At 41.1% G+C, this 21466-nt stretch overlaps 1 protein-coding gene across 1 annotated transcript; it reads right to left on the bottom strand.

Moving 5' to 3' along the window:
- Positions 1 to 402: 402 nt before the first annotated feature.
- Positions 403 to 15533, bottom strand: LOC146869786 (acidic mammalian chitinase-like). The gene is made up of 11 exons (XM_085615180.1): positions 15417 to 15533; positions 14259 to 14288; positions 13120 to 13321; positions 9163 to 9219; positions 8902 to 9067; positions 7137 to 7261; positions 4337 to 4460; positions 3986 to 4171; positions 3156 to 3275; positions 1453 to 1594; positions 403 to 757 (listed from the first exon to the last, which is right to left on the bottom strand). The coding sequence occupies exons 1-11, from the start codon at positions 15439 to 15441 to the stop codon at positions 504 to 506; spliced, it is 1431 nt and encodes a 476-aa protein (XP_085471306.1). The 5' UTR covers positions 15442 to 15533; the 3' UTR covers positions 403 to 503.
- Between the last annotated feature and the right edge of the window lie 5933 nt (positions 15534 to 21466).

The raw sequence follows: 21466 nt of genomic DNA, 5'->3' as shown, positions 1-21466 counted from the left end.
ATTCCAGTTCTGAACTGGCAGATGCTCCTGCAGGTGAGGATTGAGGTGCATTGATTAAGCTGTGTGCATTGGCCACACTTTCTATAATGCCAACAAAAATGCATTACTGTTTCTTTATGTGTGATAATGCAAGAATAGCAGAGAGTTGACTTGTACAAGTGTATGAAAGACCTGTGTTGGGGCACCAGTGCAAAAAAGCAGAAAGATGGGCTGCAGGCCAAGAATGTGAGCTAAAGGCAGAGTTTTTATTTTGAAGGCATTGCTCTTTTAAATAAATGCACTTTTTGATTAAATGAGTGAGTTAAATCAAATGATCACGTTTTAAAAAAACATAGTAGTACCTAAACGCCCAAAATAAAATGTTACACTCATACACTGGCCAAAGTATTTGAGACACCTGTGTTTATGTTGCATTGTTTTTATTATAGAATGACATTGTTGGAACAAGCAATTTGAATCAAATAATTTATTAATGAACATGTTTGTTCCGATGCTGGATGTTTTTACGGCCAGTTGCAGCAAGAGCAGCTAGGGTCAAAGACCAGGGTAGCCTGGCAGTGTTGCTGATAAGTGATCCCATTGAGGCAGTGCCAGAAGGCGTTTTTGTTTCCGGCGACTGGGTAAAGACCGCTGGCTTTGCCTGCACAGAATCCGCTTCCACCAGAACTTCCACCTCCACTGCTGCCACCGCCAGATGGAGCTGCTGTGGCAGGAGCTGCTGTGACTGGGGCAACAGGAACCGCGGGAGCTGTGCAGCCTGTAATTCAGAGGAAAACATGTTGGTTCTCACATGATTACGTTCCTTTTTCAGTGTGACTATCCAAGACTACAGTACGTGGATTCTTTAAAGAGGACACCTCTTGTGATCACAAGTTGCAGATCTCCAATCAAAATTCCAACATGTGCAAAGAAGGCAGTATCTGGGCAGCCATTTAATACACATTTGAAATTCAGTGTATGTATTATTAGCAAAGTGTGTGTTTTGATTGGGTAGCCCATGCCCCACATTGACGCCCATCCTGGCTAACCAATCTAAATCCTTTGACCAATTGCATTGCTTAAAGAAGAGCATCATGAGTGGACGGGGACTCTTGAGACATTCTGAAGATGAGAAGCAGTCTCATCTCTTAAATAAAATTGTGTCTGCAGCCCAAACTGGAGAGATTGTGCTTGCAGCAGGTACTTTTATAAAAGGGTTTCCTATCAAATATAGATTTGTTCAGTTTGTATGCATGGTCTGCATAGGATCTGGTCATAGATGGTGTGGTGTGTTATATATCAAAATTGAAAGGTTTAAGGCTTGGCTGTTACAAACATGCAGGAATGGTTTACTGTAAGATAGGATCTGTGGGAACATTTGAGCACTACTTTACACCTAAGATACCGGTAACAAAGGTACAATCACTAGCCACTGATGTCATATTAAAACAATTCTGCAATCATGTCTCTCACCTGAAGCCTGCACTCCAAGAGTAGTCTTCAGCGCAGTGATGAGGGGGAACTTTCCTTGGTTACAGAATGTGCCTGTGAAGTCGTCCAGATCAATGGCCCACACCATGGCACCGGCCAGGTTGTTCTTCATCAGCCACTGAGCCTATAAATAGTGGATGGAAAATACTCTTATCTTATTGCTACCATAGATAAATACCAAATGTTGAGACTAAACAGAGAAGGCAGGATAGGTGGTGGCATAGCCATCGTCTTTAAAGATACCACCAAAGCCTTACTTATAGACAATTTACAAGCAGACTGGGTAGAGATTTATGTTTGTAAAATTGAAATCTCTCCAAAGGACTGCTGGAGGGGTGCCCTAATACACTGCCCTCCAGAACCTAAAAAAGAATTTAGTGGGCTTCTCACATAATTCATTACTCTCCATGTTGTTGCGTCCCAACATTTTCTTTTACTGGGTGATTTTAATTTCCATAGAGATGATTCCACTAATCTTGAGGTCGTTCATCTAACCTCTGATGTAACTTCATTAGGCTTCCAACAGAAGGTGATAAGTCTCATCCATCAAGCGGGCCACACCAGATTTGATCTTTGCAAATTCTCCCGCTTTGTCTTGTGATGCCCCTCTACCTATTCTCTGGACGATCACTCTCTAAATTCTTTTCAGATTAATAAACCCAAGGTGCCTGAGCCTTCTCAGAAGGCATCGAAGACAAGGCACTTGTGCATTTTCTATTGTATTTAAGTTTACACCTACTACAGCTGACTCCAATGTCGACAAAGTTCCAACAGGTTACCTCTAAGCTGCTAATGCAGCTTTTAACAAGATAGCCCTTATATAACCTTGCTCTAATTCCAACCATGGAACGCACGCACCCTGGTACACCCTGGAATTGCATACTGAAGTCTGTGTAAAAAGCTTGAGAGACAATGGCACCATTTCAATAATCTCATTGATAAAGAGGCATATTAACTATCCTTAACGAAACATCACCGCAACATAAAAAATAATAACCTTGAATTTGTAAAGCGCACAGCTACCTCCAAAGTGGTTTCCCGGCGCTGGGGGCCCTCGGGAAGATTAAGCGAGCTATTGCCCAGAGTCACATGGTGCTGGTCTGACCTGCCTCCGGCACCGGGAATCGAACCGTGAACCCCGTGGTCTGGAGTCAGGCACCCTGGCCGCTGCCCCACACCTCTTCCAAAAAAGCCTAAAAAGCACACATTTCTCTCCAAATTATTCAGACTGGGAACTCATCGAAGGAGCTCTTTAAAGTGCTTAACCCTTTCCTCAACCCTCAAGCCTGCTCTCTGGAGATTGTACCATCACAAGCTCTTTGTCATTACCTTGCGAATCACCACAAAGAAACAAATCAATATATTTTATCAGCATTTCCCCAAAATAACTCAGTAAGCCAGCGGGCAGTTTAATCCTTATCACTCTCAACCAATGGTTTTACCTTAGGGAGCTTTAAACCACTCTTGCCTGAGTCTATTCAGAAGGTACTGGCAACTGCTAAATCAGGGTCTCCCTTAGACATCTGCCCACCTCGTATCACAGAGTCCTTGTCCTTTCAGCTTGCACTGGCCATCTGCTCACTATTTAATCTATCCATTGCCACTGGGGGAGTCCCCCCTCTGTCTGGAAAGCAGCACTGGTTTTAGCAAGGTAATTGTATAACTGGTCAATCTTCAAATAATACCTTGAGAGTGACACTCTTCACGTTATCGTATCCAAGCCACTCGTTACCCTGGTATGCATAGGGAACCTCCTCAGCAGACGACCAGTTCTCAGTAGCTCCATTCTTCAGGAAGGTGCAGATCTGTAGTGGTTTAAGATTGAATAAAGTTTGCTCCAAGATGGCTGTGTCAAGTCTCTTAATTCAAATCCCAGGCAGTGGTCTGGTGGAACGGTACACTTTTATAACCTCCCCCTTCACCCCACCCTGTTGTGCTCAATATTCTATGTCTGTGTCTAAATAAAGTGATTTTATTTTTTACTGGGGGATATTTATATATCGCATACCTAGACCTGATGGGTAGCACAGTGCTATTACCTAGATCAGATCAATTAAGTGTCACCATACGCAGCTTACAGAAGCAAGGGAGGGGGGTTTACATAAGGATTTCATGAGGTTACTGAGGTTTAGAATCTCAATGAGTAAAGTGAAGTAAAGTTTGACTGTTGACATATGACTATCATACGAGTGTAAACGCAAGCTGGACTACATGTGCTGTTTTTATTTTAGAATTAATTGTTTGAACAAGACCTTTGAATCAGAGAATTTGTGAGGTTACATGGTTCTATCAACCTGTTGATTTATGTTGGTAAAATAATGAGCTAATTACTTATTGGTTTAAATAGCAATGTTAGACATTTGAATCGTAATAGGAGCGTGGTGTGTAAATCTGTCTGTTTGCATTAAAATCATATTTGTGCATCCCGATGTTGTAGTTGCTCAGCATATTTCAGCCCACTAAAAAAATATGTCAAAGTAGGTGATTCTTTATTAGGGTACTTTGACTCACATACCTCATAGTAGGCCCAGAACCCAGCCTGTCTGGTGTAAGGCCCGGCAGGTCCAGCTCCAGAGGTTGGGGCTCCAATTCCATTGCTGGACGGGTTGCTCAGAATGAAGGTGTGTCCATAGGTCGGGACTCCAACAATAAGTTTTGACGCTGGGGCACCATTGCTCAACCAGTAGTTCATGACGTAATCCTACAAAGAGAATGCTTGTGTTCAGGTCAGAAAATCTGTGATGTGATATGTCAATCAGTTCATGCATTCTGCATGATGTACTGTTACTGGGAATTCAACTGAAAACATAGACGAGTTGAACTTGTGCTGGACTGGAGCTTCTCCAGCACGTGTAGCTATACTTACAATATTCAAATAGGCATTTGCTCCAGTGGCTGCAGGGTTGGTGTACAGGGGGCTGTTTTCTCCAGTGTATCCCTCCCACGATCCATGCAAATCATAGGTCATCACATGGATATAGTCAAGAGCCCTGCCAGAAAAATGCATGTTACCATTTTAAGCAATTGAAATCTTTTGAATTATTAAAAGAACTGTCTTTGCAGACACGGTGTTTAAATGCCAGATATTTTGCTCAAACAAACTCTAGTTTTGTTGTCTATTTTGTGAGTATTTTAGCAAATATGCTTTAAATAAAAAATCCCTTTGATTTAAGGACACATCAATAGGTTTAAATATGGTCTATCTTTGCCTTTAGTGTGCATTGTAAAAAATAAACTTGCCATCAGAAGATAAGACGTGAAATGCATTTTCCAGAAATACTGGCTACCTGGTACAAATGTACAATTTTTTTTAAAGTAACAATCCCTTTTTACATTTAACTTTTTAATCTACATTTTTCTCTACAGCTAAGCTTAGCAAAGGATTTCAACATTGTTAATAGATTCCTTTGCACATATTACGGACCTATAACATGTTTGTATATAACCGTTGGTGATGTTAAGATCAACCCATAAGCGGAGGTGGAAATTTGTCTTAAATCATGTATCTGGACATTTATGGCTTGTCATTGTAAAGATACTGTTGTAGACAAAAGGTGTGCTGTTCCTAGGAGGACAAGAGAGGGGGGCTAAAAAAGGGGGAGGGGGACAATAACCGGGGGGACACGTCGGTAATGGCTGACGTGGGTAGGTGCTACAGGGAGCAAGAGAGAGAATGCTTGTTTGGGGATAGCTCCAATTAGGAGCAAGGGCCCTCACACACCCGAAGGGTGTCATGCTTCATCATAGGGCAGCTCCTCTTTGGGCCGGCGCTGCAATGCCCAACGGGCTCCACAAGGGGGCTCTTTGCCGGTGGTCTTCTCAATTTTGCCGTTGTGAAGCTAGATGATATTATGTGAGGGTGAACCTATGTGAAGGGAGTTGATGTGGGAATGTACAAGACTGATTTAAAAATGGCTCCTAGATACTCCAAGGTGAATTTATTCGCGGAGTGTCTGGGCCATGGATAAAAACTGACTGAAAAAGTCCCAAACGGAGAGGGAAAATTAGACCTGTGTCAGTTCTAGTGAGTTGTGCGAAAGGGTCGACATGTTTCTTGCCTATCAAAATGTCCAACTGGATCTCGGCAATTCTTCAGGACCTTTGAACCTCGTCTACTCTCAAAGGGGGCAGCAAATAATATCAGAGGGAGGTCAAAGTCACGTCCCCTTATGTCAGGATGCTATTGTTATCCTGGTGTGTGAAAATAATAATAAAAAATCAAAAGTGAGGTACAATTATACCTTCCGGAGATGGGTGCACTGGAAGAATGAGGTAGTAATTCCCCAACAGGGGCAGACCGGTGGACTTGCTTAAATATCGAGGGAAAACACTTTGGATCCTCGAGGTTCCCAGTGCGGGACTTACCAGTGGCCAGCTGTTCCAGGGTAGATCCTGTTATTCTAAATCTGTTTTTAATTAATGTCTTTGCTATAGAGTTTATTAGAACTTTTGTTTTGTTATAGTTTCCCTATTTGGTTTGTTATAGCTCTCATTCATATCTTGACAAGATTTGCATAGCAAGTAAAACATGTTTCACCTGTGTCGTACCTCAGGCTATACAAGTGAATGATAGGGTAACTAAAGGCAAGGTTTTAGACCGCACCCATGTTACCTCAGATATTACTTCTAGTTTACTTATGGAATCGTATTATAGCCTTACAGCCTGAGACAGAAGGGCTATATGTTTATTAAACATTTCACCCACTTAGGGTAGAATGTTATAAATTAAAATGGGAGAAACATGAAGTCCAACATGGAATGTTGGAGCTCCGGACTTATACCAGCCACTGTAAGCCCGCAGCTACTCCATTGTCTTCAATGGAGCTCTCAACATACCAATGAATGGAATTTGCATATATAAGTAATGGCGTTTGTTGTAGCTTCTATAGCAAATTAGGACATTGGAATGTTGAGCCCTCAATTCAAGACAATGAAGCAGCAGCGACCTATATGAACTGGTAAAGTCCCCGGTGATCTCAACATTTCAATTTTCAAATAAACAGCATTTGCCTTTATTTTTTCCGTGCTTCTCGAAAATATATTATTTAGGCAGAAGAAAGTGTTGGAGGACATATGCAGCCTGCACTCTTCCCTACTCCTGTAGCTCAGTGTTACTAGGGCTTCAGAAGGAGGGACGGGTGAATGCTGCTCAGCTCCTGGGTCACCCTGGCTTGGCTGGACTTCAAAAAGCAGTTCATCCAAGCCAGCGGGAACCAGTAAGCTCCTTTCACAGCTCTTGCTGTGAATGTTCAACAGCTGACAGCCGTGGCCCTGCGTGCGCTGTTAGATGTAGAACATTCACTGCAAGAGCTGTGAAACTAAGGCTTCGGAGCCCAAGGGGAGGCTCTGAGAGCACTTTGTGTTTTTTAATTAGAACATTCTGTCCTCATGGAGCGGCATGTTCTAATAGCTTCATTGCCCGCTGTACCTGGGCTACACTGGCTATTAAAGGCCCACTCCCTTGTTAAAGGCCCAAGCAGAATGCTGGAGCTGGCTTTTAATGGCCAGCATAGCCCGCTACTGCAGGCTATAAAGCTATAATATAAGCTATAGCAAGCTACATTACTTATATATGCAAAATCTATTCTCTGGCAAACCACTGCTATATTCCAGTGCTTGAAGCAGTCTTGGAACCAAGCCATGACCAGATTACTTGTTGTACTTACGCCGAGAGCTGAGGGATCTGGTATCCAGCCTGGATGTTGGAGATACCTCCAGCCACTGCTGCAGTCACCATGAGGCGGGCCCTGTTGGTCTGAGTGGCCTCCTGCTGGAAGGCTGCTAGCATTTCCTGCAAAAATTAACAGAAGAAACCATGTGTTAACAAGTAAAGCAAGGCCAAATTGAAAAAGTGTGGTCTATAATTATAATGTATTATTTTAAACTGTCTGTTGTATCCAGTTGTGTTAGTGTAGTTTTTACATTAATCCATTCTTTAAACTCATTGTGCCTCATAGAAGATGTTATTGTCTTCAAGGAGGGGGAAGCCAGTGGTAGTTACAGGTGGGATCAAGAAACCCAAGTTCTAGTCCCCACTTGCCCCCAGTAATGCATTATTTTTTGCTGGCCATTTCACATCCCTTTCAGTCTCTCACTTGCCTCATGTACAGAAATTTAGACAGCTAACCCGCATTTTTAAGCTCTGTATACAACAAACACAGGAGAACTGAAATGTCTTTCAGCACATTAAAGCCTCTATTTTCTAATTTTCCCACTCTTGTATTGTTTCCGTCTGGAAACTGATTTGAATCTGTTGATATTGTCATTGAGTTATTAGTATTTGTATAGCCAATTTCTATCATGGACATGATGATTTGGTACTCTGGGTTTTAGTGCTGATTGAAGATTAGTTTCCTGATGTTTTTATCCGGTTACCTGTGATCCTTTTATTTGTGTCTGGTGCGTTGTGTAGTGTAAGTGAATAGGAAAGCAACATTTGGTACTTTCAACCAGTGGTAGCAAGCTGCTGTAAGTCAGCTGCATTTTTTTTAGAATCATAGCTTGCCATTCAAAACTTTGCAGCGATGTCCCAAGATTTACTGTAGGGCATCTAACAGGATAAATGGACATCGGACAGCTTCTTGTCAATCTTGCCTCTTTATTCCCAGCCCCCATCAGAGATCTGCTTTGCCACAGATCCACTGCCACACCTGCATGTTCCGACACCATCCACTTTAAAAACATATATTAATGTCTAATGAGAGGATCTCAGTGACTAAGCTGAATTTTATTTGTGTGGACCAGTGAACTCTGTCTTGGCAACGTCTTTTGAAAAATTTTCTAATCCTATAATGCTAGATAGACTAAATCTCATTCAATTTGATTCATTTCAGAACTTTTTTTTTATTATTAAAGATAAAACCTGGTTTAGTGCATATACTACTAACAGTCATCTTTGATTACCAGTCTTCTAGTTTGTGATGGCCTTTAACTTCCAAGTTAGAAGTGTCATTTTTGTAAGTGTTATAGCTGCAAGTAAAAATTAAATTACCATGCATTTGATTGCAATAGCTTGTTTGTATCCCCAAACATTACCCTTTTATTTAATGTATTTCTTTTTATTTTCTGGCATCTAGATGCTCAATATTGTGTGCTTTTCTCTAAATTGTATCATTGGAAACCCACTAATCAGTTACTATGCAGTACTAATGTATCCAGATTGCTAGAATGCTGTGGTGTTTTTCCTTTAATTTTTTTGTCAAGTCTTACTCAGTTCATCACTCAATCTCTACAACTGCCTGACATGTCAGCCAGTACGGGTCACTTTTAAAGCAGGCAGTTACTTTCAGTTAGACTCTAACTCCATGAATAATGGAGTGCTAAGGTATTAAATTGCCTAGGAAATAACCTGGCACTATCCCTTTTATGTACATAATATGTGCTCCGCTTGTCACATAGTACATCCACTCCACCATTTATAGTCCATGTTACCTGGACCAGTGTGGTAAAGAGTTGTTTGTCTTGAGGGGGGCTTCCTCTAGACCCAGGGTACTCCCAGTCAAAGTCCAGCCCATCAAACTCATACTGTCGCAGAAACTTGATGACCGAGGTAATGAAGGTCTGACGGTTCTGTGGGGTGGAGACCATGGCAGTGAATCTGAAGAAGAATAAGACCATAGGGATAGAAGCGTCAACAGCTGACGGATGGTTTTGCATAAAGCCTTAGAGTTCAACTCCATTGAAAATACTCACGGGGCTGTGCCAAAGTTCCAGCCACCGATTGCCAGCAGAGTTTTCAGATTGCCGTTCCTAGAAAAGAGAGCAGCCAATCAAGACCATGGTACCTAGCAGTGTTAAATCCATTTCTTCCCATATTTTGTAAACATGTGATCTCAGATCCCTCCCACTTCAATTGCTGTGATATAGTGGCTTGTTTTTTTGGCTATTCGATGCACACACTTTGATCATACATTCAGTTTTTTTATTACACTTTGTACATGTTTTATACTGTGTGTGGCACTGAATGTCAGTGTAGAATGTTTTTTTTGTCACTAGGGCCTTTCCAAGACAGTGCATGACTTTTAAGATGCTTTAATATTGTAACTTATATTTTGTGAATTTTCTTGCACAGATATTATGTACAGAGGTTCTAGCTAATGATACCTTAGAGCTTGCACTGACAAGAAAGAATAAAAGCCAGTACTTTTGGCGAGAGGGCACTAAGGCATTAGAAGATGTTTACCGCACTTAAAACATTACTCCTAAAAGAATGGGATTTGTTCATGTTAAACTGTGTGCAATAAACATAAACAGCGGTAAACAGTGGAATCAACCGAGGGCCAGGAAGGCAGTGTTTGGATATTTTCAAGGTGCTGGTGCTTGCTAGACATGTAATACCATGCTCCAGGCTGTCTGCTAGCTGTAGTGGAGGTGAGTTAGCTCCTGTTAGGTCAGATAGGAGGTGGCTTAGAAGTACACCACTTTTCCTAGGAGTCCAATAGTATGTGAAGTTGAATGGAACTATTGCAGTAGTCCAGATTGTTGAAGTTTAGAACTTATATAAGTAGTTCAGTAGAGTTTAAGCTATGTTAGGGTGGGCATTGTACATATTGCAGTGTTAGTTGCTGGAAGAGGTAATAGTTGATATAGGAGTAATCAGTTTGCAATTTAGTCAAACCATTACTTCTAGGTTGACTAGAGTGGAGCATAGAATGATTATGGTTTGTGTTGAACATGTGCAGGTTTAGCAAGAAAAGTAGAAGAGGATCTCTGACACTGGATTTCAGCTCAGGACAGTGGTGAGGAATTCTCAAGATAGTAAGTTCCCCACTTTATTGTAAGAAAGGGCTCAGCATATACCACCCAACAAATCAATGCATTCCCTTAGTAGCATCCGATAGATGTTGGGAGGCACATTAGTTCCAATCCAGCAGAATAAATTGTTTGGATTCTTGTGCTGTTGTCATTTGAATTTGGCTGTGCTTATTTTATGTGGTGTGATGCATGCCTCCATGTGCTCCGTAGTAATTACTGAAAGGTAATTCCATGCTTAGATATAAGCGAAGTCAAAGCTGCGATCTTGAATCTCCCGTCGGGTAAGGCAGCAGGACCAGATCAAATCCCGGTGGAATTTAAAAAAATGTTTTGGAATATAATCAGTAAGGATCTTGCTAACACATTGCAGCAGGCGCAGTTAGGCATCTCGATACCACAATCTTGGGGCGGCGCCGATATTGTCATAATTTTAAAAAAAGGGAAGCCACCTGTCGAACCTGGATCTTATCGACCAATAACCCTAATGAATGCTGACACAAAAGTTTATTCAAAGGCACTGGCAACAATATTTGCCAGTGTAATACACAAACTTGTCAGCAATAATCAGCATGGCTTTATTTCCGGTAGGGGCACTACACATCATACACGGAAGGTTATCACATTATTCAACGCTGGAGAAGTCTCAGGAGATCCGACAGCGGTAATGCTTTTAGATGCAGAAAAAGTTTTCGATCGGGTCTCCTGGGAATATCTCTGGCATATTTTAGGGCGAGCAGGATTAAAAGGAGGATATGTTAAGGCATTACAGGCCTTATATATTGCCCCGGTGGCAGCTATTCGAGTAAATACAGGCTCCACTTTCCCAGTGAAAATAAAAAGGGGAACACGGCAGGGTTGCCCCTGCTCCCCGCTTTTATTTGCAATGTATATGGACCCATTAATTCGCAGAATGGAGATGAATGAAAGGATTATCCCAATGATTACACATCTGGGGGATTGTAAGATACTTGCATACGCGGATGATGTTGCGGTCTTAACAACAAACCCAGCGGAGGCGATAGAACAGGTGGAGATGGAGGCCTTGAAATTCGGTCAAATCTCTGGATATGCTCTGAATGTCTCTAAGACACAAATAATAAAGAATAGGTACGTAAACTGTATGGATCAACGAGTGGTGCCCTCTGGAGTCTATTTAGGGGTTACCATCACACCAGTGTTAGAAACTTTAGTTGAAGTAAACATCGCACCAATAATCGCCAAAGTGAAGAAGGATTTAGATAGACTGCAGAACCTGCACCTTTCTATAATGGGACGTACAAACATTATAAAAATGTTAATACTTCCAAAATTTTTATATATATTCAGGGCAATTCCCCTCTTGTTTGAAGATAAGTGGTTTAAAATATTAGAGAATATGGTCAATAGATTTGTTTGGGCTAAAGGTAAAATGAGGAGAGCATTGAGATTTATGGCACTCCCAAGAGATAGAGGGGGATGGGCGCTGCCAGATTTGAAGCTGTACTACTGGGCGGCTGCCTTACAGTATGGTAGGAGTAATGGGGGGAGCAGAAGCAGAAGGACAAGGAGTGTTCAGTACAACAGCAATTTATGCTCTACTTTTAGGGGCAGAAGCTGAGAATATATGTTTGAAACGGACGGATTCAAGTTACTTTAAACGGACTCGCTTTAAGACGATTACGGCAGTTTACAGTATTTGGAAGGCGTTCACGAAAAAATTCGGCCTTGGTAGATATAATCGTTATACTAGAATGAGCGATAACCCCTCCTTCCCTCAGGATATCACCTCTGGCTCTGTCTTTAAAGAATGGAAGAGAAAGGGGATAAAGAAGATCGGGGATATTATGGATATGCAGGGAATTATGCAGTTTTCAGATATCCAAAAAGTGTATGGTTTAGATAAAAAACACTTCTTTAAGTATTTACAGCTGAGAAGTTTTATTGCGGCAAAGACGGAAGGGCGGATAGGATTCGAAGAAAATGCAATTATGGAGATTATTCAGGAGGGATCTGATTGTACGATTAAGAGATTCTATTCTGAACTGATAAAGGTTAAGCCAGATGATCTGGAAAAAGGAGCGGATAGATGGGCCCAAAAACTGGATATAAGAAAAGAAAGTTTTTATATATCCTTAGATATGGGGCAAACTATACTGTGTTCTGCAGCTCTTCAAGCGCAACATTACAAAACCCTGTATAGGTTATATTATACCCCTGCTAGAATTGCGCAATGGGGAGGCACGACAGGAATCACCTGCCCAAGATGTGGAAACCTGGAGGCTGATATAGTTCATATTTTTGCAACTTGTTCACAATTACAAGTTATAAAAAAAGACATCGAGGTTTTTTTTTCTAGATCGTTGGGAATTAACCTTATCCTATCGCCAGCGATAATACTATTAGGTGTGAATAATGATGATAGACGAATGAAATATGGATATCTGGTCTTTGTTGCTATGGCAGTATTAAGATTGTGTATAGCTTCGGATTGGCTTGAACCTCTGCCCCCAACCTTCCATCGCTGGCTAGCTAAATAAACAGCAATTTATAACTTAAGAGATGGCGATCTATGCAAGAAAGGGGAAAAAAGGAAGGAAGTTGGGCATACAAATATGGGAATTAATAACTAAGTGGAAAGAGGAAGATAATGGATAACGGATCTCGATAGATCAGTAGTACTGTATATTACTAAAACATCTTATTGTGTATTGCTTAATATTGTATTCTATCTATATGCTCCTTAGATCGATTCTGATATCATTTTTTTTTGGGTTTATTGTCTGCTGGATTAACTCTTGCTTTCTGTACATACATATGCTGTGTCCTGTGCAAAAACTAAAGGGAAAAATACCCAATAAAAAAAAAAAAAAGAAAAAAAAAAGAAAGGTAATTCCATGCACTAAAAACAGGACTCACTGGTTCTTGAGGTTCTGGAAGGAGTTGTAGAGAGTCACGTCATTCCACTCAATGGTTGTGATCTGGTTGTTGGACATTCCAGCGAAGGCATAGATCAGGTGAGTACACAGGCATGGGTCGATGTTGTCGGGCTTAAACTTCCCCAGGCCCGGCCTGTACTGAGCCCAGTTGGTGAAGTAGCATGTCAGCTCGTAGGCAGAGCCTGCAGCGGGAATAAAATATAACTTTAAAACCATGATTTATGAAGGCAGGCCTTTGAAGAGGATCAATTTCTTAATAATTCTTGCTATTTGATGCTCTATCAGGATAAATCCCAACACCATTGTGGTTTCTGTGAGAAATAAAAAAGCCTACTCGAGCCAGCTTTCTTAGCTTTGCACTCACTGCCAGTGGCTTCATGTGGCCCTGATACCATTCTTAATACAAAATGTGATCTTTTCAGAGCGGTGTTAATGTTTGTATGCTTGTGAACACCATACCAATAACCTGACTGCAAAGCAATGGAAAACTGCATAGCAAAATGCCTCTAGGCCCATCCAAAGCCAGTTCAAGTTCATACCTCAACTAAACAAAATAGTTTGAGTAAAGTGTGAATCTTCTCCATAATCTTGTGGCAATAGTTCATATGAGTGATTGTTCTGGGCAATATATTGACCCTGGTGCATATTTCAAATAAAATGCCAAACATGTGCTACATTTTCATTTTCTGAAAAGCAGTTCATTGGACATAGGGAGCTCATACTCTGTTGGCCCCTCAAACATATATTTGTGACCTAACCTTTTATTTCGGAGACATATATTAGCTTCCCATAACCTTTCTAGATTGAGATTTGATTCTCATGAAGAAGGACAAACTGTTTACTTAGACTGCGTTAGGTGAGCTAAATTGACCAGTCTAACTTTTTCCTCTTAACTCCATATAAAAACTCATAGGAAAATTGTATATGCTGTAATCACAGATTTCAGTGGAACTTTTTACAAAAGTATCTGACATGCCAGAGTCGTATTATCTGAACGTTGCGTCAATGCTTATTCAGCTTATACATTTTGTTTTATTTTCGTGAATAAATTCTACTGTAATCTTAATGTAGGTCAGTCCCTCCCAAGAGAAATGGGCACAATTGTTAAATAAAACTTACCCAGCTGAGCATTAAGCAGGAGCGCAAATCCTACAAAAAATAAACACATATTTTAATGTCAATACATTCAAACACGTGGACTTTTCAAGAAAGGTTTAGTTGTAGATGTTCCTTGGTATCAAACTTCTTTCAGATAAAATTATGCCAAAAGAAGCTGTAGGGTGTCATACAGCAGTGCTAAGCTGGTTTTCAAATTATTGAAATTCTAGCTGTGGACTGGAATACTTCAGAGCGGAGACCATATGTAATGAAACAAGACAAAGCAGTGCGACCAGAGATGCCATCACACATTCCATTACATTACTTTTGTCTTGATATTGCTCGTTTTCGGAAATTATATCACACTGACTAATGATGATTACACCTGTGAAAATACTTTGATTTGCTTCTCTTTAGCAATGATATATTGGAGGAGTTAGTGTGGACAATTAACAAAGTGTTGTTGAGGAGAAAACATTATGCTCAGACCTCAAGGAGTGCAACTTTTGCTGACAATCCTTGCTCTTGTGAACAATACACAGCAGCTCTACAATGTTGTGGCTTGTTCCTGTCGCTATCAGGTGTTTGTAGACTAAATTGCGATCTTGTTCTTTACCCAATGCCGTTCATGACGTAGTAATCAGATGTCATTGTTTGGCTGAGATCAAAGGTGCTGCGAACAATTCAACCAGATGAACAGTTGGTCTCCACTAAAGCACAGGAACAGCAGCACACTGTCACTGCACCCAGGCTCCATCGATTAGACTATCTGCCGATCACATGTGAGCTCTATTGTCTATTGGGGTTTACCTATATCCAAGAAAAGCTAGAGAGCACTCGGTGAGAACTGTGACCGACCACACTGCGACCATAAAGAGATCACACTGCCACCAAAAGATACATTTTTCAGTACACAGATGTCCCGTTCTTTGGCCCTCTATTACCAATAGAAAAGATACTGCTCAACCACAAGCACACAGTCATGAGATCAGTTGGAGACCTAAAGGGTGCTTTATTCCAAACAAAGGAAATGCTGCAAACCTCCACCTATCCACAGGATGTGGTGGAGGACATGAGATCTCCTTTCCAAAGAAATGAGCAGCAAGCTTGAAATCACGGTCTAGCGTTCTAGAAATTATATTACATTCTGAGAATGAGTCTGAGGAAGCCTGGACTTACCCGTAAGGAAGAGTAGCTTTACCATCTTTGCCTCTGTACTGATCCTAAGCTGGTTGTTTCCTGCTTATATACCTCCTGCCTCCACTGTTATCCTCTAATTTTGTGATTCGTTGTTGGATTAATAGGCTGCTATCTTACTTTTTGTGTAATTATTACCTATAAATAACTCCAGAAATAATGGTATCAATTTCCTGTCATAAGGCCAATTTTGATAGCAATTGTAGTCCTTTTTGGCAGTTGTTGAATCATGCTAAGGGCACTTTTCAATCCCCAGAGGTTTGCAATGTATTTACTGTTTAAACCAAGGACTGTGGAAGCTGATTATTTTGTGGTGCCTACTGATCAAAGCATTGTTATTTCTGCTTCATATGCTGTATCATACGATGGCATTGATAACCTCAACAGAAAGTTCCATTTCTGGTGCCATGGGTAAACATTTCCTTGACGTATCGTTGCTCTGACTGATAACAGAAATAATTTGTACAATTAAACAAGTTTAACAGGCACAAGGACATGGTGAAGGTCATCAACCAGTTGTGTTTTTGAAGAGAATGGTCTGTATCTTCTGCATTTTTAGCTTTGAACAGAATGAGGTTTCCTCTGAGTTATTCATAAATATTCAGTTTAAAACGGATACATGCAACTAAGGCTGCCAGACTGACAAAGCACAATGAAGGACAAACTACATCGAGGCTCACAGTAAGTCCATATCTTTGTAATTCTCACTCCTCTGAAAACGTAACAAATTCCATGGTATACAAGAAAGCTTAGAACGTAGCTCCATGTAATGGTGCCACCAGCCTGTCTTGACTGTCTTTTCTTCAGTCCTATTTATTAACAGGCTCTCAATATAGGCAGACCCGGGCATGTATCAATAAACATTCCACCTATTTCTCAGAACCACAACAATGAGCAAAACATGTCAAGGTTCTCCTTTAAATTTCTGATCCTCGTGCTCAAACAAACTTCATACAGGTGATCTACTTCCTAGATGTACAACAAAGATAGCTTGCTCTCTGTCTACCTCATCACCTTGCTTAATTTTAGAAGACAACATAAGAAAATCATCTTTGATCAGCATGTCTACATAAGCCCTCACTGGTTGGTTTAATTCTGTATCCGTGTTAAACCATATGCTCAAACATGATGCTCATTTATAGCTTTAGTGAATTTGTAATTGATGGATTAAAAATAAAATATCTTGTATAGTAAAGTTTCAACCAGCTTCTTTCTTGTAAAATGTCTTCTAAATAGTAGGTGGCTTTTGACAAGACTGTACCTCTACCAAAATGAGCCCTGAACAACGGCTGGTGCTATCCTTCTTCTTCATGCCCATCTAAAGCACACTACTTTTCATGTCAGGTAATCTGCTCCACACAACATTTATCATGACCCTGGCCAAACTGGGGTTGAAGATAGAATACATTGTTTTTTGTGACTGGTGATTTGAAATTCTTCAGCTACCTGGTTATATGCTATGTTCAAATGTTTCTACATCTGGTACCCTTCTGAACATCATGCACAGTGGGCTGTGATCTACTTCAGAACCAAGTTATTTTTGTCTTGATCAGACCAAGAAAAAACGTAGTGTGTTTATTGCCTTTGCACAAAAGGGTGAATAACAGAAGAAGCAATTCCTTAAACCAGATTACTGCTTAGAACAGCTAGAGAAAAACAGATTCTTTGTATTGATGAAGGAAGACATTTGCTGATTAGTGCTGTTTATGCTCTGGTGAGATCCAGATATCCCACAGTCCACTCATGATTATGGGTTTATTTCACGAAGACCCAAGGTACAAGACTCTCACAAGTAGTTTTGGGTGAGCTCTGTATGATTTTGAGAACTTTACTGACCCTTGAGAATTATAACAACTTGTATTTAGTCTGATCTCATGGCAATTATATTACAGTAGGAGAATCTGAGTTCTTGATGCAGTTGGGAAACATTGTTTGCTTGCTTTCTAAGTCATTATCAACACTTGGGGAATGCATAGCCATCTGATACAATTTGACCTATGGATGTAAATATAGGAAAAAAAACACAATCTCTCCTGTTGTTTAAAACCAGCAGGAAAGCATCTTCCACTGGTTGACTTCCACTAATGAAAACTAGAAATGGTGTATTTTTACACGATGCGAATAATTTACTTACAAAGGCCTCACAAGGCACACATGCTCAGGATATCCTGCCTGTTTAGCATGTGTCGACCAAACACGTTTGATGTATGAGTTCCATAATCCGATCATGTTTGATATTTTAATATGTTTTTAAACTTTGTCCGCTTTTGTGAGACGTATCAGTCTGAGCAGTAAAAAAGTAAAATTGTGCTTTACTAATAGCAAGATGGTAAATGTTTAGAGACTTTTGTAGGCAAATATGCATGAACATCAATATTCCCACCCATGTGATGAGAATGTTCGCCCAAGTGTGACTGAGCTCCAGGGGGGAGACAGTGGACCAGTTTCAGCGAGACGAAGAGGAACATGTCCTGCATCCTCATTGGCCATGTTGCACCAACCAATTAAAGTAGACAAGGGAATGGTCAGACCAGACCAAGAGTTTAATGTGTGCACCAAGATTTGGCAGTTACAGAAGATTGTGCCTTCGATGTGTCCCACTACATGAGTAGGCTGGGTGACAAATTGCTGCAATTGCAATGAGACATGTTTTTCCAAAAGGAGTTTGCCACGTTGTCAGGGCTCACCTTCAGCTTCTCGCTGGTTACTGTAGTCTTGCACAGGAACAGAAGTTGCTTGCTTCCCAACTCCCACTACCGACCACTCAGCCCCAAAGGAATACTTGGCGCTAACTGATCAGTAAGGGGGAAGGGGGAAAGTGGATAAAATAATAAACAATAAGAGAGACTGGTTGTGGACCTTCTGATTTTTCTATCTGGAAACCTTCTTCCGCCTTTGATCTGGCTAGCTGATGTCTCCCTAGAAAAACTAAGCACACAACAATTATTTGTTTTCCCTCCTCTACTCTATCCTACTTCATGCTTCTATATTTTCCTTTGATATGCTACCTACCCAAGATCCTAAACTCTGTGCCCCTCTCCTTGGCTCTATGCTGCCTTCTTCTCTCTCTGGTTCGGGTAGGTCTTCATAATCTATAAAACATTTAATTTTTTATTACCTATTTATTCCTTGTTTCTTATTGTGTCCCCCTCCTACTCTTTAACCTACCAGGTGTGAATTAACTGGGTTTTTCTCTTTATACGTCGTTGCTTCTTTCTCATGGTTTTATCTATTGTCTTTTAGATTGTTTCTTTCTTGTCTCTTTATTTTTTCTTGGTTCGGCTTCTCTCCACAGGAATTCTCAGTACAAGTTCTATTCTGGATTATTCTCCTCAGGTATTACTTTTTACTATCTTTAATGTCTTATTGATGTCGTATCTCTTAGGACTTCTCGCAACCAAAAATCATTAATCTTCTCTTAATTTCTTTACAGGTTCCTGAGTCTTTAAATCTGCTTTCATTGGTAAGAAACTACCTTAACGACATTGTATTCTTACAATTACTTATTATATCTTATCACTCTAGAAATTCTCTCAGAAATTCACTTAGCTTTCTTCCTCTTCCTTTTTTCAGGTTTAGCAGCTTCTCCGCTTGACTCGAAGGTGAAGAACACGAAGCTCTGTCAGGGTGTCGGTAAGTATTTCTGCTCGGAGATTCCGAATGACTTCTTTCTCTCACCTCGGGTATCTATAGTGGTTCTATGACTAGAGCAGCTAGGACGCTTGATAAACTCTCTTAAAAACTCGAGCACTAAGGGTATTAATGCCTTAAACTACGGACGCTCCTAAATTCTGTCTTCTCTGTGGAAACGCTTCAGTGAAGTGCGCAATGCTTCAGGTGTGCGCGCGTCACGTGGGCTCGCTCCAGAATCTTGTAATCAACTAGACCGCAGACCCCAGCACCTTAGCGGCCATCTTGGAGTTGCGGACATGCCAACAACTCGACCACTGACGCCTGGTTTTCAACCCTGAATGATCACTAGTGTGTAACCAATTGCGAGTCTTTTTGGGACTGGAGCTAGGGATCCTGACAGTACCCCCCACCAAAGATGGTCCTCCCACCCTGGGTTTGGTTGGATAGCGTTGATAAAAAAAGTCTTATTAGTCTAGGATCATGTACATCTGAATCTAATTCCCAAGATCGCTCCTCTGGACCATAGCCTTTCCAATCAACCAGATAATACAGTCTTCCTCTGACTAGTTTTGAGTCTAAAATTTCTTTTACCTCAAACTCCACTCCTGTATCTAACTGAATTGGGTGCGGAATCGGCTCTTTTCTCAAATTTAGAACTACCTTCTACAGTAGGGAAACATGAAACACCGGGTGAATTTTTAATTTGGAGGGCAAAGTCAACTTATAGGTCACCGGATTAATCTGCTCTGCAATGGGGTAAGGACCAATAAACCGGGGCTGAAATGTTCGGTTCCCTTTTAGTCTTAGATTTTTGGTATTCAACCAGACTTCGTCTCCAATTTCTAAAGGAGGAGGTTTCTTTCTTTTCTTGTCTGCGTACTTCTTATACTTTTCCTTAGCCTGTTCTAGGTTTTCTGATGCTAATTCATGTACAGAATTTAAATGAACCACCAAGTCCTTGACTGCTGGGACTGAGAGCTCAACATCTTGTACTGCGGAATTGGGATGTCTTCCGTAATTTAAATAGAACGGTGAATACCCAGTGGACACATTCTTCGCGTTGTTGTGAGCAAATGCTGCTGTCCACAAGTAATCAGGCCATTCTCCATCCTGTTTCAAGGAAAACAATCGTAAATATTGCTCCAATTCCTGGTTCACTCATTCCGTCTGCCCATCCGTCTCCGGATGGAAACTGATGGAAAAGCGAATTTCTACTCCTAATCCTTTCATAAAAGCCCTCCAGAAATGTGAGACAAATTGAGTGCCCCGGTCCGATATTATGACCTTGGGTATCCCATGCAACCTTACAACCTGTGTGTTAAAATGACTTGCTAACTGTTTCGCTGTAGGAATTCCCTTTAGGGCCAAGAAATGTGTCATTTTCGTGTATGCATCTACTACTACCAAAATTGTGTTTATTCCATGGCATGATGGTAAATCTGTGATTAAATCTAAGGTGATTGTGTGCCAAGGATGAGGAGGGATGGGCAGTGGTTGCAACAGCCCCTGGGGAGCATGCCGTTCTGATTTTCCCTGAGCGCATATCTCACAGGTTTTCACATATTGTTCTATATCCTTATTCATCTGTGGCCACCAATATTTTCTTTTGATTAGATCTGCCGTCTTGAACTCTCCCTTGTGTCCCGCCAACAGATGATCATGACATTCCTGTAAGGCTTGGTTTTGCAATGCTATTGTTGGCAAATACAAAGCACCTTCTTTGTAAGGTAATTCATCTCGAACTTCTCTTCCATGCTCTTGCTGCGCCCAAGTCAGCATTTCTTCGGGGGTCAAAGCTTGGATCACCCTCTCCTTGAAGTTCAGTATGTCTGTGGCGCCAATAATTTTAGTATCTGGTATGATCGCTTGAGCACTAAGTGGGTTCTTTTCTTCTCCAGTTTCCATCCTGGACAAGGCGTCCGCCTTCCCATTTTGCGTACCAGGCCGATAAGTTATCACAAAGTCATGATCGGCAAAATAAAGTGACCAACGAAGTTGGCGAGGTGTCAAAGTTCTGGCAGACTTCAGGAATTTCAAATTGCGATGGTCCGTGTAAACTGTTACTACATGGTGAGCTCCCATTAGGTAGTGTCTCCACTCCTTGAAAGCGTCTTTTATAGCCAACAACTCTTTTTCCGTAATCGTATAGTTAATTTCGGCTGGCGTCAACTTCCTAGATCGATAGGCCACCGGGTGTAATTGGCCAGTCTTTTTATTCCTTTGAGAAAGCACTCCACCAACCACCAAGTCAGAGGCATCTGTCTCTACATAAAAGGGCTCCATCGGATCGGCATGTAGGAGGATGGGCGCAGTGGTGAACTCACTCTTTAATTCCTTAAAGGCTTGCTCTGCTTCTTCTGACCACTCGAATCGTATCCCCTTCTTCAGTAATCGCGTCA

The sequence above is a fragment of the Triturus cristatus genome, chromosome 1_1 (genome assembly GCF_964204655.1).
Source record: "Triturus cristatus chromosome 1_1, aTriCri1.1, whole genome shotgun sequence".
NCBI classification, from domain to species: Eukaryota; Metazoa; Chordata; class Amphibia; order Caudata; family Salamandridae; genus Triturus; species Triturus cristatus.
This window is presented reverse-complemented; position numbering and strand designations above follow the sequence as displayed.